Source organism: Coffea arabica, chromosome 5c (genome assembly GCF_036785885.1).
Source record: "Coffea arabica cultivar ET-39 chromosome 5c, Coffea Arabica ET-39 HiFi, whole genome shotgun sequence".
NCBI classification, from domain to species: Eukaryota; Viridiplantae; Streptophyta; class Magnoliopsida; order Gentianales; family Rubiaceae; genus Coffea; species Coffea arabica.
Genome location: NC_092319.1, coordinates 44,286,650 through 44,303,216, shown reverse-complemented (window position 1 = coordinate 44,303,216; position 16,567 = coordinate 44,286,650). Strand labels below are relative to the sequence as shown.

The following is a 16,567-nucleotide window of genomic DNA, read 5'->3' as shown; positions in this document are numbered from 1 at the left end:
AAGAAAAACATCTTAATCCTCGCACGAGAATCTTTTAGGCAATCTGCAGGACTGTAAAGTGGTTATTTTTGTTTTCTTTCTGTTTAAAATTTTCACTCTGTCAAAAAAAAAAAATTTTTTTTTCTTCTGGGGGGTGCATTTGGTACATTTAAGACAGCCACAAAAACATCATCCTTTACTACAGCCTAATATATATGCTTCACTTTCCTCACAATGATTTTTACCTACTGGATCTAGTAATGCCTCATGGACATAGGCTATGGAAATACTAGTAGCATATGGTACTATAGTCTTGCAATCCTCCAATTTTTGTAGGGCTGATTGTAGCCAAAAATTTGCAATTGCAACTTCTTATTGAACTTGTTGTGACAAAATTTTTGAGCTTTTGGAGTTTCTTAGTGATGTGGAGAGCAAAATACATTCTAAGTATACAAGTAATATATTTGTAATCTGTACTACTTAGTCATCATACGACTGGTTGGCTACTAATTAAGTATATTACTTAACCCTTTTGCGAGAACTTAATACTCTTACAACCTACTGGATTTAATGTTTGGTTTTCATAGGTTCACGCCTTCAAATTTCCTTCTCTTCAACTTCCTCAAAGAGTCGAAACTATCAAAAACCAATATGGCAAACCTTATACACTTCATTTAAGAAATTTGCAAAATGTTTCCCTATCGGCTTCTCATCTCATACACACATTTATCCCCAAAAAAAAAAGTTGCTATAGTAATATTTTTGTGAGAATCACACTAAGAAACAATCATCCAAACTTAAACTTTTTGGTTTGCCTCTGGTCATCAGGTTTGGTAATTCATTTCTCTCCAGACAACTGAAATCCGTTTGTTCTCTCTCATGATTCTTCGCAATATTCTGGGCCTGTGTTGGTTTAATTATTTTCTCGGCAAATCTTACGAGACATTACAACAATAAAGCATTAAGAACAATCTATTTCCTGCTATCCCAAATTCCCAGTTCCTTTTCCAAGAAAATATCCTTCAATTTTATTTGTCTCCCTAAAACAGGTTATTTTTCAATAGAAGACATTATATATATTTGTTTTATGTCATGCAATAGATGTGGTAACTCCTTGTTCCCAAGCCGGTCGCAAGATTCGATCAAACGCTCGATTTGAACTCAAGTTGACCGAGTTTGAGCATGAGTTCGGGTTACTTATTTTAGGTCTCAAGTTGAGTTTAAACTCTTTTATAAGCTACTCGAGTGATCGACGAGTCTAATTGAGTAGTTCTATTATTTATATAATATATTTATATTAATTATGAAATGACCATTGTGGGGTTTATGTTTTGGGAAAGTTCAAGTTTTTATTCGAGTACGCGAGCTCAATAAAGTTTGACAATAGGATCGAGTCTTATCAAGTCGAATTCGAGTTTACGTATTATTTCCACAAGTCGAAGTTGAGCTATAGGCCCTGTTTGGAATGTGAGTTTTTTGAGTGTTTGTCTAAAACTTTACTGTAGATTACTGTAGAAGTTGTAGAAAAACTTTTGTGAGGTGAAAATTTTTTTTTCCCTTTTCCTTTTCCTTCTTTCTTTTTCTTTTTTTTTTCTTTCTTTTTTCTTTTCCTTCCTCACTTTCCCGCTTATTCTCCCTTCCCCTTCCTTCCCCCGCCACCCCTTTCCTCCCCTCTCCCCCTTTGCCCGTCACCCTTCCCTCTCCCTCCTCCGCCACCCCTCTCACTCCCCCGCCACCCCTCTTCTCCCTCTCCCCTTCCCCTTCCTTCTCCCCGCCACCCCTCTGCCACCCATCTTCTCCCTCTCCCCTTCCCTTTCCTTCCCTCGCCACCCCTCTCTTCCCCTCCCCCCATCCCCCTTCCCTCTCCCCCTAAAATCAGCTAATGAGTGTGGTGGAGGGGATGGAAGTGCCGACGCCGGAGAGCCAACTGGAATTGCAGCGCCCAGTTTCTGAACTCGCAATTGTCCAATGAAGCTTTTTGAATGGGTTTCACTTACAAAATGGAGAATCACTCACTTAGCTTCTCATTGCTCTGATCAACTGAAGACTCCGGCATAGAAGTAGGTCGACTCCGGAGAACTAACAGAAGGAGCAAAAACTTTTGTACAGCGAAAGAAACAAAGGAAAGAGTCTTCTGTGTTGCTGTGAATTGAAAAGGAAAAAACCATCCAAAACGACGTCGTTTTGTTAAAATATTTCAGAAAGGGGCGAAAGTTTTTGGAGAAGTTTTTGGAATTCCTGTAGCAAAAATTGTTAAAAAACTAGTATTATACAAACTTGCCTAAAAACCAAGATTCCAAACAGGGCCATAAGTTCTCTTGATCGAGCTCAAGTAGCTTAGAAATTCATCAAGTTTGAGCTCGAGCCCAGCACTAGTCGAGCTTGCCTCGACTCGCCTGCATCCTAGTATCTGTCATCCCGATCCGATCCATTTACTACGTAAGAGCGGGCTCGATCCCTAGGCTAATCATAGCTAGTATAACCGGACTAACAGTTCAAACTGGCCCACATTATTTTTGGAAGGTCTCATTCTGGGCCAAATGAGGCCACCCACCATTATCCTTCGAAGCCCGAATTCCTCAAACATGAATTATTCACTACAGAATCTCCCAGGGGAGCTTCACTGTGCTCAACGTGTCGCCTTCTTCAACAATGGCTTCAAAACTTCTACTGAGTCAACTCAGAAACATCACCAGACCAACTCACCACCGACTCATAAACCCTAATTTCATCTTTCCACTGAAAAATCAAACGCTCATCCACTCCAGGCCATATTCAGATGCTCCGCAACCACCTCCAGTCGGTTCCAAGCCTCCACCGACTAACGCCGATAGTGCTCCTACACACAAGAAAATTTCGAGCTCCTTAAATCAAGCTGAACTTGCTAAATTCTCCGCCATTGCAGAAACCTGGTATTTAATTTGGATGTTCAAACGCTCCGATCTTTTTGTTTTTCCTTTCTGAGGTGTAAATATATATATTTTTCTGGATGGGTAGGTGGGATGCTGAAGGGCCGTTTAAGCCATTGCATGTGATGAACCCTACAAGACTTGCCTTTATAAGGTCCACATTATGTCGCCATTTCGGGTAATTATTATTATTATTTTACGTTTAATTGATGCCTAATATCTTCAAGTTTGAGTTTTTTTTTAATCAAGCTTTTCATCACGTTTGTATTGTGAATGGGACCGAGGGGCTCAGTGGCAGCAGATATAATTGTAATTGACGTGTCTTATATTAAGGTAGACATATAACATGTCCTCTAGAGTTTGCAATGTGTGCTCTTACGGCCTTGCATCATGCTTAGACACTCAAACATGTCTTAAGACTCATACCACATGTACATTCTCAACTTTAAATGTCAAAACAATCAGCTTTTGTAACGTTTTAGTGCACTTTTTGCTATTTTTCTTGATTTGGGCTCAACCTTGCCGTTAATTGTCTGGTACAGTCCAAACTGTGATTGTTTGATGGCTTTCTCCCTTTCTTGATGTACTTCAAAATGTTAGAAAGTCTAGCATGACATAGTAGTATGTCTCGATATTATTTTTCTTTATTTGTATATTTATTTTGTTGGTTTATGTGGTAGCTGATTATAATGTTTTTTGATGTAGGAAGGACCCATATAGTGCTAAGCCTTTTGAAGGACTGAAATTTGTGGATGTTGGTTGTGGAGGGGGTATTCTGTCTGAGGTATGTAATTTCTATATGTGTGAAATACTTGTGCTGAGAAAGGGGTAAAAGTTTCCTGTTCTGGTAGAAAATAAAGAATTTGTGAATGGAAAATGAGGTGGAAAATAAGAAATGAAAACAAAAAGAAAAACTGAATTGCTTTAACAAAACTTGAATTTAGTTTCGTGTCAGAGTTTCCATCCTGTTTCTCACATTTCAAACGAGCTTGCTCTGCATGTGGCAGAACGGTAATGTCTGACCTATTAGTTTTTGCTGAGGAAAAAGAATGATATTGAATAGTGTGCTTGTACACGAATAATGCTTGCTAAACTTTGCTTTATTTTTATGTCTTCCAAGTCTGGACTGCAAACTCCTGCTCGAATTACCATAATTCTTGCTGTTCTCATGCAGCCTTTGGCTCGAATGGGTGCTACTGTGACTGGAATTGATGCTGTGGAGAAGAATATCAATATTGCTCAACTTCATGCAGTATGTTTTCTTGTAGGATGGATATGAAAGTTGATGTCCATTACATTTGTGTGTGTGTATATATATATATATATATCTATGTCGTCCATATTTACAAATTTATGATTACCCAATGTGGACCTTATTGTACTAAAACTCCAATCAATTGTTTTTGCCTGTTGTTTTTTTCTGTTTTTTTTTTCCCCTGCAAGAGTGGCAAAAGAAAGTTTTTCTACAGCTTTCAGCATTTAATAGGGCTATATTGAACATGTAACTTTTCCAGGATTTGGATCCAGGGACTTCATCGATTGAGTATCTTTGCACAACAGCTGGTACATGCCATACTTGTTTTTGAAATATGAAGGTCGTTATTCATCGATTATTTATAGTTTTTAATGTCCAAGCCAACCTTTTTATATGCTTAGTTTATGCTTGTTTACCTTGGCTGATGGTATTTTGAATAGAGATTATATCCAATAGAAAAAGATTCTAAGAGTCAGTTTAGGTATGTGGCAGTCTTAATGATGTATATGGTTGTGGAGCTACGCTAACTTGTCTGAGCCTGGCAGCGTATAGTGCTCAAACAACATATTCTAGTTTCCAATGCTTCAGTATTTTAGTTTTACCATAAATCTTTCGTGTAGTTGGTGCCTAGTGAGTAAAGATTAGTTTCTAAAAGATTTTTCTGAAAGAGATAGAAGCAGATTTAGCAAAGCTCTGATGGTGAAGTTTAATGTTTCAAACCTCTATGCAAGAAGGTTCTTTGAAACTATTTCTTTTGGTACATTTTTAGATGGAATGACTTTCCATGCATCCTTATTTGTGACATTTATGGAGCACGATATTTTTGATCTTTTTCAATTTAGTCATATCAAGCCCTTTGACTGTTATTTGTCCTTCATCCTGCTGATGCACTCGCAATTTCATGAACAGAAAAGTTGGTGGAAGAGCAGAGGAAATTTGATGCTGTATTGGCTTTAGAGGTAAGTTTATGGTAACAATTATGCAACTTATCCTACTGTGAAATTGACTAAACGGTGGCCATGCATTGTCTGCTACGTTCTAAACTGAACCTGACACTTGTATCTGGTTATTAACTGCTTTCTTGTTCTTCCTACTATGCTAGATTTTGTGTTTTATCATCTCATTTAGCAAGTAATGTAGTAGCATTTAATGATCATTTTTTTTTCTTGCTATTTGTAATGGAAGAACTATGTCTTAGCTGCTGTTTTTCATCTAGGTTATCGAGCATGTAGCAGAACCTGCTGAATTCTGCAAGTCATTGTCAGCACTGACTGTTTCTGGCGGAGCTAATGTGATTTCAACAATAAATCGTTCCATGAGAGCATATGCAACTGCCATTGTTGTTGCCGAGTATCTCTTACATTGGGTAAGCCTATCTAATCCACACCATGTTTGTCTATTGGCTTAACGTTAGTGGAGCTTTTTTGGTCATAATTTTCACGTTCTTTTCGCCAATTTCCTTCAAAGAAATTGACTTTTTCCTTTAACATTAATATGAAACAATTCTTTGATATTTGTTGACGTCCTTTAGAATAAAAGTGGACCGTCTGTAAAAATGGATAAAAGTTGAGAGAATTAACACACTCTTTTATTCATGTTTACTATTTTGATTCCTGATAAACTTGCTTGTCATTTGTTCTGCTCATCAAGACAATTTTACAATTCTGTACTGTTACAGGAAAAGCTTCAATTTCTATGACTCGTGTTGATTATCTTGTACTGTGTACCTGGGTCAACCATGGCCGATTCAGATATCTCTTATTTATTCAACCAATTTGGAGACACATTATGATAACCATCTCACTGCATGGTTTTTATCCCGAGATAGCGTTTGATTAGTCTGCCTTAGATAGCTGCCTTGCTTAACAGGCTGATTTTTCACACAACATCATCTGGTGTGGTTTTTTGTACTACTTTGTGAATCGTATGAGAGGTTAAATGATTCTTCTGTTTGACAGCTACCCAAGGGCACACATGAGTGGTCAAGCTTCCTTACCCCTGAAGAACTTGTTCTAATTCTTCAACGGGCCTCCATCTCTGTAAGTAGAATACATACCCCAGTCCTTTATTTTTTAGCCCTTTTTTAGTAGACATTGAATCCTATGAAAGGTGTCTCATGCTCTTGGGGTTTGTCCAGGTTCAAGAGATGGCAGGGTTTGTGTATAACCCTTTGACAGGAAAATGGTCTCTATCTGATGATATCAGTGTAAATTTCATCGCTTACGGCACAAAAAACACTGAATGAGCTATATCTTCAGCTGGATCAAGCTACAGTTTTGTCGAGGTTATATATTATAGTGGTTAGAGGCGGCTGCTGTTGGGTGGGATACTATGAACAAACAATTTTGTTTGGTCGGTATATAATCCGCAGTAACTTTTGTTCAAGACTTTATGAAGTTTAAGAAAGCACACTGCCGCAATTTGCAATGCAATTAGTAGGTGGCAGTATTTGTTTTTCGGAAATGGGACGTGTCCGGCTGCACCGAAGCCTCCGTAGCTGTTCTACTCTCTGCCCAGAATTGAAAGCCCAGAATTCAAAGTCGGGTTTGCTGACCAATGAGATAAATATTTCCTCTGCTCTGATTATTTGATTATTTTATTGGGTATTTTGGATTCCCGATCTTGTATTTTGGGATTATTATAGGTTAATATTAAATCTTTCCTTGTTCTTTTGTAGTTCACTTTTCCCATTTGTTTGCTTTTTATTTTTTATTTGCAAGCTACGAGCGAAAACCGACCATTTGGGCCATGTGAAATGTGCACGTTTTCCAGCACTTACTCAAAAATTATTTGCTTTCTTTATGAACATATCTCTCAGAACACATTTTTATCTTTTCAATCACATTTTTATTTTACGTACACTATATTACAAAAAAAGTGTTCTAATAATTATTCTAAATAATATTTCAAATAATTTGCTATTCAAACACGCTATTACGTGAAAACAAGTAGTCCGTTATTTTGATGCTTTAGAAATTAATCTTTTGTTTTCTTACAATACACCAAAGAAGCTTCTTTCTAGTGTGATATCGGAAGGGTTGATGTTAGAGAGCTCAAATTTTAATGTGTGTTTAGGTTATACATTATTTTTACTTTATTTATATACACTGATTTGCTTATATCATCAATATATTTTTTAACTATCTTTTTATTTTACATACATCACATTAAAAAAGTGCTATAGTCTTTTTTTACAAATTTATCTCAAATAATTACTATTCAAACACACTGATATATGTCGCAAAATTTTTTTGAAGAAATTATCAAATTTATAGGTCTTTGTAATTGGACTTATTTTACATCAAAAAAAAAAAGTATTGTGATTTTAATAAGAATTGATCTAAAATCAAAATCTAACGTGCTGCTGTATCACATGTGGATGGGAATTGAAAGTTGCTACTTGGTACAGTTTCTATTTTATGTTGTGCACTTTAAATTTGTTGATTTGATGTGAATTTCCATGGCTTTAAAGTTGGTTAAAATTTTAACTATTATACTGTATATATATATATATGTTAAAATTTTGAATTAGATGGATTATATATATATATGTTTTGGAAATTAACTTTTGAGAGTTCATTTGTTTGTGCTCCTAAATATAGTAACATACATTAAAAAAAAAAAAAGAAGGAGAAGAAGAAAAAAGAAAGAAACAAAATCCAAATTGTATTGCACAATAGTCAGTCAATAGGTGGATGAGAGAAGATAATCATTTGATTTATTATTTATTATTTAATTGGTTAGACGCAATAGCGTAAATGCTTACAGCGTACTTTCGCAAGCGATCTCTACGGATATATAAAGAGCTGTAACAATCACGAAACACTTCCTACTCTCTCTTTTCATCTCTTTCTTTACAACTGAATCTGAGCAAAAGAAAAGATGGAGAATTTGGATTCTTCGGTAGTGGCTCGTAGCCGTTTAGCGGTGCTCTCGGCTCACCTCTCAGCTTCAGCTTCAGCTTCGCATGACCATTCCGACGCCGTTCCGTCCTCAATTCTAGAACGTTCCTGCGTCTCCGCTCAATCCGTCCCGCCTCCGCCCAACGTTAAGGGTGCGTTGACGATCATCGATGAACGGACCGGTAAAAAGTACCAGGTCCAGGTCTCTGAAGAAGGCACTATTAAAGCCACCGATCTCAAAAAGGTTAACTTTTTTTTTTTTTTTTCAAATAAAATTGAAGCCGAATAAGATGTCATTTCTCGCTATTAACTGCTGTAGCTATTCGTTATTTAAGTTTTGATTTTTTTTTTGTTTGAGTTTGTTATTGTTATAATTTCGGATTTATTTTTTTTTATTATTGAGAATTGAGTTTGTTTAAAGGTTACATGTCCAATTTTACATTTCTTTGGAATCCTTACTGTATATTTAGTTTTCATTTTATGAGAATGTACCGCAAAGGTATTGTCATTTTCAAAAGACTGGCTTTTGGTCTTTGTGTATTTTAAGGCCTCGAAATTAAAATATTTGGGATTGAGCGTGATGAAGTGCTTACGGAGCTGAGTAAAAATCTCATGTAGCATGATTTATATGATTGCTGAGCTGCATGTAAGATTAGTCGTGGTATTGGCTGTAAAAATTGGAATTCTAGGTTTGGAATTGCATGAAGGTATGGTAAATTCCATAGAGAGTAAAAAGTGAAAAAAAGGTGAAATTCTGGTTCGTGTTGGCTATTGTCTGAGGGGAGAAAATGTCTGGATTTTTGGAGATTTCTGATACAATTAATAAACAGATAACTGCAGGACCAATTGACAAGGGGCTCAAACTTTATGATCCAGGCTACCTGAACACAGCTCCTGTTCGCTCATCAATTTGCTACATTGATGGAGATGCAGGGATTCTTAGATACAGAGGCTTCCCAATTGAGGAGCTGGCTGAAGGAAGTTCCTTTGTCGAGGTGGCTTACCTCTTGAGTGAGTATTCCATAGATTTTGTGAATGATATTTTGCTCCCATTCTTCTTTACCATTTCTTTTCAATCAGGCATGTCATATACAGGGAAGTGAAAGTGTTGGGGTTGTGTGGAGTGGGCAGGGGGCAGCAATACGGGGTTCATTCTTTTGACCCTTAGTAAAACAAGAGTTTGAAGGTTCCCCTATGCATGAAGTACTAATTAACCAGCTACCAGGCTATTATTAAGATTCCCTTTCTTTTGATTCATACTTTTTGAGGACCGTAATCTGTTGGTAGCTACCTTTCTTTCTTGATGTAGAACTGAGTGTCCCCCAAATTGGACTTCGGCCAGCTCTGTGGCTTAATCTTCTGTGCAGATTGTTTTTATTATCCAAGACGAAGATCACCCTGTTATGAGTTCACTTGTTATGGCTTAATATGTGTCTATGGCTTAATACATTTCTATGGGCAGTCTGGTGCATGAATTTGTCTGGCTGGTGAGGACTCTTAAGTACCATAGGTGCTGTTAAGATTTCAATAAGGAGAGTGCAATTTGCATGCTTTCTTCCTTTCCTCATCTAATCCGGAATCATTTTCTATGTACAAATCTTGGGAAGTCGTAGAGGACGCAATTTGCAAGGCTTACTCTTTGCATGATCTGTTTGTTCGAATCACTTGTTTATGCTTGGAACCGAAGAGTTCTTGACAAATAAAGCTTTTTTTGTTTTGACAGTGTATGGCAATCTACCATCTGAAAGTCAGTTGGCAGATTGGGAGTTTGCTATTTCACAACATTCAGCTGTCCCACAGGGTATTTTGGTGCGTATATTTTATCATACAGTTGTTCTTTACTTGATGAGGAGACAAAACAAACTTTCTCCCTGAAGAATTTCTGATGTTTGTCAAATTCTGTTTTGCAGGATATCATACAGGCAATGCCTCATGATGCTCATCCAATGGGTGTGCTCGTCAGTGCCATGAGTGCTCTCTCTGTCTTTCATCCTGATGCCAATCCTGCTCTTAGAGTAAGTGAACCCTAACTTCAAGTACTTATGTTACCCTTGCCTTGTTATCTTAGTGGTAGGCATACTCAGGTTATAGGCGTTCATCTGATCCCTGTTGATTTTATGTCTCTGGTAGATTATGATCATTTAGCGTATTTGTTGATAAAAAACAAAGCAGGCGTTCATGTGATTTATTGCACATTTTGTTTTCTTGTTGTTTATGCAGGGCCAAGACTTATACAAGTCCAAGCAAGTTAGAGATAAACAAATAGTCCGCATACTTGGGAAGGTTGGTTATTTGCTTTAAGTTTCATCTGGCTATTTTGTTTTATTTTTTGTTTTTGTTTTTTTGTTTTGTCATGAAGTGTTTTGATTTATGATGATAGTTGATAGGTACTTTTTTTACGTGAAAAATATAACATAATAAAACTATCTGGCCTATTTCAGCTGTTTTTAAACTTCTATTTATCTTTTGCAGGCACCTACAATTGCAGCAGCAGCCTATTTAAGAATGGCGGGAAGGCCACCTGTTCTTCCATCAAACAATCTTTCTTACTCGGAGAACTTCCTATACATGCTTGATTCATTGTAAGTTGTGCTGCTATTTTTTGCCTAGTGCTTGGCAGATAATGGTAACTGCAGTACAGAAAAGTTTGAAACTTTATTCAGACTAATTACCTTTCTTACAAGTGTTGCATAATGTCCTGCATACATGCTGCTATAGCAACTAGGCATGCTTCCAAGGCATTTGGATGCTAATTTAACCCTTCCTGTTGGCAAAATCTGCAGAGGTAATAGGTTGTATAAGCCCAATCCTCGTCTTGCTCGTGTTCTCGATATCCTTTTTATATTACATGCAGAACATGAAATGAATTGTTCCACAGCAGCTGCTCGACATCTGGCTTCAAGGTATATGAATTTTCTGTCTGCACTGAGAGAATATACATATGCTCTTGGGCAGAAATCTGATTCTCTTTTATGCAGTGGTGTTGATGTATACACTGCTCTTGCCGGAGCAGTGGGAGCACTGTATGGTCCTCTTCATGGTGGAGCCAATGAGGTATATTGCCATTTTTTCTTTTAGAAACTAAAAACTTCAGTTGACCGGGGACAGCATTGCAAATGCTAAGCTGGATAAAAAACGTTATTGACATTGTTACCTGTCAATATGATGTTAACAGATATGTCATTGGTTTTATTTTTGTTTAGCCTTAGTCTTATAGTGCAACACTGCACATAGCTAAGCTTGCTTTTCTTCTGCTTCAAAAGGCTGTGCTTAAGATGCTGAGTGAGATTGGAACAGTTGACAAAATCCCTGAATTCATCGAGGGTGTGAAGAACAGGTATGGCTTTTCAGACAAATGATGATACTATCTCTTAGCATATGGCTTCATTGCTTTTCTGCTGATATTATTCTGGAATATTAATTCTGTAGGAGGCGCAAGATGTCTGGTTTTGGACACCGCGTATACAAGAATTATGATCCCAGGGCTAAGGTGATAAAGAAGCTGGCAGAAGAAGTGTTTTCAATTGTTGGCCGGGATCCTCTCATTGAGGTGGAATTTGTTCACTTTAAATATTAACTATCATCTATTTGAGTTGAACCAAGTACTGGAAATCACTAATTTGTAGCATAAGCTTTTATAATTTGAATATATTATCCTTTCATCTTTATAAAATACCACTTATTTTGCACTATATAATCTGATTTCTTATGCCACCTGCAGGTTGCAATTGCTTTGGAGAAAGCTGCTCTTTCAGATGAGTATTTTGTTAAGCGAAAGTTGTATCCTAATGTTGACTTTTACTCTGGGCTAATATATAGGTAATGGGGAAAATGAATTTGATTCCACTTTTATCAAGCAACCAATTCTTAATGCATTATCTTCTTTCTAACAGTTTTTCATTATTCTTGATCAGGGCAATGGGTTTCCCCACGGAATTCTTTCCTGTTTTATTTGCCATTCCTAGAATGGCTGGGTATTTATCTCATTGGCGCGAGTCTCTAGATGATCCTGACACAAAAATAATGAGACCTGCACAGGTTTGTTGTACTTCCATTTCATATATATATATATATTGCAGCTTCACACATGAATAGACCGATTATGCTCTAAATTTTCATTTGCAAGTATAAATCTTGATGTTTCGACTAAGGTTTCACTTCCATCTTTTCTATCGTTGTGTCCTGGTTTGAGGAAATAGTGGTAGTTTATTTGCTATTGAAATTTGAATGGAGGATGCATTGTTTTGTCAGAGTGCTGCTTGAAACAATTTCTGAAGCTCATATATTACAATGCCATTGTATCCTATTTCACTGCAGGTCTATACTGGTGTCTGGTTGCGGCACTACATGCCACTGAAAGAGCGGATGATTGCAAAGGAGGTGGATAGACTTGGCCAAGTTTCTGTTTCCAACGCCACCAGAAGGCGTTTGGCTGGTTCTGGAGCCTAAGCTCAACCATGGCTCAGTCAGAGGCGAGAAGATTATGATTAGCTATGATCAATGATGCTTCAAAATAAAAAGAAAGGAAATGAAATGTTCAATTCAACAGGCTGTGTCGATCAAGTATTTTGATGATATACTTTCAATGTAATAGCAACTAATAAGAATCCGTATGTAATTGAGGTGTTATATTTGGTCCATTGATGGATCGTATATCTGACTCTGCAAGTTGAGTCTGCAAAGCATCAGTTCCTGTTTTCAGTTCTTGTACACGGTGCAGTCTTTTGGAAATTTGTCAGAATAAAGGTTCTTTGGCATATATGGAATTGTGCGTACCGGTGTTTTGCCTTTAATCCAGCAATGGCCTGATAATATGCATGCACACTGAAGTTGAAAATGGAAAATTTCTAGTAGACAATTTGGCCTTTAATAACTAAAAAATAAATTACCAGCAGAAACAGAACAACATTTTTTTTTGGATAAAAGAAACAGAACAACATTCATCGCTCTAGTAGTAAATGATTGTGTTTGGTTGTGTGTTATTTCACTTTATTTACACACACTGATCATCACTGACACATTTTCTAATCGTCTTTTTATCTCATGTACATTATATAAAAAAAGCGTTAGAGTATTTTTTCACAAAATTATCTCAAATAATTTACAATCCAAACATACATCTAAACTCTCGTGGTGGTGATTATTATTAGAATAAATCTTATACATACTGACAGTGTATATTGGATTCATGACATGTGTGCAAAACTCCGATAGATTTTTTTTTTTAACTGTGTTTAATAAGCACTTGTTAATCTTTCTAAATTGTACTTAATTTATTATGTAAATATATACAAGCACAATTATTATAACTTATGCATTTAGACAAATTAACTAAACTTAATAGAAAAAAACAACGCATAAAAAGGCTCCTCACAATTTAGCCAAAAGTTTAGGGAAAAATTTCATCAAAATCATTGGAGTAATTCTTCTGTAATTGCGGTGACAATTGATTAAGGACATCACATGTTGGGACCTACCAACTGGATAAAGTCAAAAATTGCGTGTAGCTGAACTACAACACGTAACACCCTTAGTTAGAAGTTTAAGCGGCAGAATTATTACTACTATTATCGTTATTATTATTGATTTAATTATATTTTATTATTCAAACTATATTTATTTATTATTTATTACAACTAAGCAAAATTCCAATCGGACCAGGCTGCTTGTTTTTGGATCCCAGTCCGCGATCTTTCCCGAAGAACCCCCATTCCCGCTTCCTCCGGCGTTAGTCCTCGGTGGCGATCACCTCCTCCGGCGACACTATCTCGGCGGCTACAACCACATAATCTATATACTCACAAGTCATCTTTCATTCGGCAGGTATTTTTTAACTCTCAGTTTCTCGTCTTCACGCACAAACACCTTCACTGCGTCTGTATGTACAATTGCGCACAAATTTCGTCTGTTTCACTTTCCCTGTTCTCTCTGTTTTTATAATTTATAAATTTCTTCTTTTTGGCAATTACGATTGCTATGTATCTGAATTTTTTGCTTCATTAACTTTTAGTTAAGAATTGTGGCACATACTAGTTCGTGTTCTATTTTTTTTTTTTTGGGGTTTTATTTTCTGTGTTGATTTGGATATTGAGGAATATGGAGCTCAAGTGTTTGTGATCTGTTTTCTGAAATGTTTATTTTTTTCCTTAAATTGGTGATTATTGATTGATCTATGCTTGTGGCTTGGTGAAAATTTTTTTATTGTGATAGGGACTATAGTGTCTGTAGGTGAACATTTTGTGTGTCTGTATGCTTGCACCTGTTTCTTTGGTGGAATTTTCAAGTGAAAACTTGAGGTATTGGTTGAGGAAGTTGTGGGAATGATGAAGATATAATGAGTTTGTTGAGAGTATGGGATAGTTATCCTAGATGATTGAGTGACAACTTGAAGTGTGATTATGTCATTTTTTTTTAAACAGATTTATGAATGGTCCCGTGGATTGAGTTTATTTGGTGCAGAGAGAAAAGAAATTTGAACTTTGTTTGAAAAAGATGAGAGAAGAAACGATATAAGGAGGTGCTGCATTGTGAAGTCTCTTACACTGATGAGATTGCATACTGACTTCCGTTTTATTTCTTTAAAAGTCTTTAGAACTTAGGTGAGATGGAGGCTTAATCAGAGAGGAAAAGAAATAATGCAGTTCCTTTCCTTACCTTTTCCCTTTTCTGAACATATACATTCTAGTTACTTTTTTAGTTTTCCAAAGTGTGGGTGTTTTGTCTTTTTTTTTTTTGGGGGGGGGGGGGGGGATGAGGAAAGAATATTGTTTTTTTTTTAATTAATAAATAAATGGTTCTTGCTTTACACTTGATAGAGTTGGTCAGCTATAGTTGGAGGTTTATAGTCCATTGACTGCATGATTGATGTTATGGCTGCACCCTCAAGTAAAAACTTCATTTGGGAACAACTGCTTCATATTTTTCTACGATAAAACATCTTCCACTGGCATGTGGATATTAAATTATCAATCAGCACATTTTTTTTTGTGCTCATTTTATAATAATTTTTGCAGCTAAGAGATTGGACAAAATGTCTGGGCAATCACAGCGCTTGAATGTTGTTCCTACTGTTACAATGCTTGGAGTTGTGAAAGCTCGCCTTGTGGGTGCAACGAGAGGTCATGCTTTGCTCAAGAAGAAAAGTGATGCTTTGACTGTGCAATTTCGACAGATTCTCAAGAAGATTGTGTCTGCCAAGGAGTCAATGGGTGAAATTTTGAAAAGTTCCTATTTTTCTCTGACAGAAGCTAAATATGTGGCTGGTGACAACATCAAACATGTTGTCCTTGAAAATGTTCAGAATGCATCACTTAAAGTGCGATCGCACCAAGAAAATATTGCCGGTGTGAAGCTCCCTAAATTTGAATATTTCACTGATGGAGAGACAAAAAATGACCTGACTGGGTTAGCAAGAGGTGGACAACAGGTGCAGGCTTGCCGAACTGCTTATGTTAAAGCAATTGAGGTGCTTGTTGAGCTTGCATCTCTTCAGACTTCATTTTTGACTCTGGATGAGGCAATCAAAACGACAAATCGCAGAGTCAATGCACTTGAGAATGTTGTGAAGCCTCGGTTGGAGAACACAATAAGTTACATTAAGGGAGAACTGGATGAATTGGAAAGAGAGGATTTCTTCAGGCTGAAGAAGATACAAGGTTACAAGAAAAAAGAGATTGACAGACAAGTTGCTGCTGCGAAGGCCTTTGCTGAGGAAAAAGTTGCTGCAGACATTGCTTTGAAGAAAGGTTTTCCACTTAATTCAGCCCACGACTTGTTAACCCAAGCTTCAAAGAAAGACGAGGATATCATTTTCTGAATGGAGGCCTTGAGTCGTTCCAAACATGTGACATGTTCCTTTCATTTTGCTGTTTGTTCTATGTTACAGGAATAGAAGTTATTACTAGATGAACAAGGCTTTGCTTTTTGAATAAGAGTTCGACCCTTGTTTGTACTTATCAGATCAAATTAAGACTTGAATCGTCAATCTAGGGATCAGACAACATTTTATTGGTTTTAAATGCCCTATTCTGTAAAACCCAAGAGGCTGGTTTGTATCAAGGTCTTTGTGAGTTAATTCGTTCATCTTTTGCATCAGCAAGATTTATTGAATTTGGATAATTTATCGCCAATTGGTTTCTGATTGGGAGTTATCCTTTTTCTCTCTTCGGCTGCTTGACATCTTGCGCCTGTGAATTAAAACACGGGTTAGGGAATCAGTTAAAAGTTTCCTGCCGCGGCCACTTGACTAACAATTTGAACCTTAATTCGAGTGGCCCATTGCACATGTAAAGAAGATATGGAGACTGTACATGGATGTCGAAAATTGTTTGAATGAATGTCAAATACGAAAACTCAGCTATTGTTCTTGAACCTCTTCAGCCTGGGCTAATTTGCTATCGATCTGCTCTTCTTCTTCTTCTTTTTTTGGGTTTTGGGAGGAAAAATGAAGGTACATAAACTTACAATAGAACAGGGACAGTCATCTTCATGTTAATCAATGCGTACGCTTCTCTAAGGTCAAT

At 36.8% G+C, this 16,567-nt stretch overlaps 3 protein-coding genes across 4 annotated transcripts; all 3 read left to right on the top strand.

Moving 5' to 3' along the window:
- The first annotated feature begins 2,554 nt into the window (after positions 1-2,554).
- On the top strand, positions 2,555-6,819 carry LOC113690062 (ubiquinone biosynthesis O-methyltransferase, mitochondrial-like). Of its 2 annotated transcripts, none has more exons than XM_027207876.2 (9): positions 2,555-2,891; positions 2,977-3,066; positions 3,594-3,672; positions 4,063-4,140; positions 4,403-4,451; positions 5,053-5,102; positions 5,360-5,509; positions 6,102-6,182; positions 6,281-6,819. In XM_027207876.2, the coding sequence occupies exons 1-9, from the start codon at positions 2,632-2,634 to the stop codon at positions 6,386-6,388; spliced, it is 945 nt and encodes a 314-aa protein (XP_027063677.1). In that variant the 5' UTR covers positions 2,555-2,631; the 3' UTR covers positions 6,389-6,819. The 2 variants fall into 2 exon arrangements, with proteins under 2 accessions (XP_027063677.1, XP_071907201.1); XM_072051100.1 differs by having other exon boundaries at positions 2,753-2,891; positions 3,598-3,672; positions 6,281-6,627.
- Positions 6,820-7,909: 1,090 nt separating this feature from the next.
- LOC113690611 (citrate synthase, glyoxysomal) lies at positions 7,910-12,804 on the top strand. The gene is made up of 13 exons (XM_027208604.2): positions 7,910-8,289; positions 8,876-9,056; positions 9,769-9,854; positions 9,956-10,060; positions 10,266-10,328; positions 10,518-10,627; positions 10,829-10,948; positions 11,024-11,099; positions 11,309-11,382; positions 11,475-11,595; positions 11,767-11,864; positions 11,960-12,083; positions 12,363-12,804. Exons 1-13 carry the CDS (start codon positions 8,026-8,028, stop codon positions 12,492-12,494), a joined length of 1,554 nt encoding a protein of 517 aa, XP_027064405.1. The 5' UTR covers positions 7,910-8,025; the 3' UTR covers positions 12,495-12,804.
- An 891-nt stretch (positions 12,805-13,695) lies between these two features.
- LOC113690921 (V-type proton ATPase subunit D-like) lies at positions 13,696-16,127 on the top strand. Its single transcript, XM_027209048.2, has 2 exons — positions 13,696-13,868; positions 15,059-16,127. The coding sequence occupies exon 2, from the start codon at positions 15,076-15,078 to the stop codon at positions 15,859-15,861; it is 786 nt and encodes a 261-aa protein (XP_027064849.1). The 5' UTR covers positions 13,696-13,868; positions 15,059-15,075; the 3' UTR covers positions 15,862-16,127.
- Positions 16,128-16,567: the final 440 nt, after the last annotated feature.

Excerpts from the sequence above, each read along its gene's own strand:
- LOC113690062 (XM_027207876.2), top strand. The coding sequence starts at position 2,632 with ATGGCTTCAAAACTTCTACTGAGTCAACTCAGAAACATCACCAGACCA. Across the intron at positions 2,892-2,976 it reads TCCGCCATTGCAGAAACCTG|GTGGGATGCTGAAGGGCCGT; the intron begins GTATTTAATTTG and ends CTGGATGGGTAG. Across the intron at positions 5,103-5,359 it reads ATGCTGTATTGGCTTTAGAG|GTTATCGAGCATGTAGCAGA; the intron begins GTAAGTTTATGG and ends TTTTTCATCTAG.
- LOC113690611 (XM_027208604.2), top strand. The coding sequence starts at position 8,026 with ATGGAGAATTTGGATTCTTCGGTAGTGGCTCGTAGCCGTTTAGCGGTG. Across the intron at positions 9,057-9,768 it reads CGAGGTGGCTTACCTCTTGA|TGTATGGCAATCTACCATCT; the intron begins GTGAGTATTCCA and ends TTGTTTTGACAG. Across the intron at positions 9,855-9,955 it reads CTGTCCCACAGGGTATTTTG|GATATCATACAGGCAATGCC; the intron begins GTGCGTATATTT and ends TCTGTTTTGCAG.
- LOC113690921 (XM_027209048.2), top strand. The coding sequence starts at position 15,076 with ATGTCTGGGCAATCACAGCGCTTGAATGTTGTTCCTACTGTTACAATG.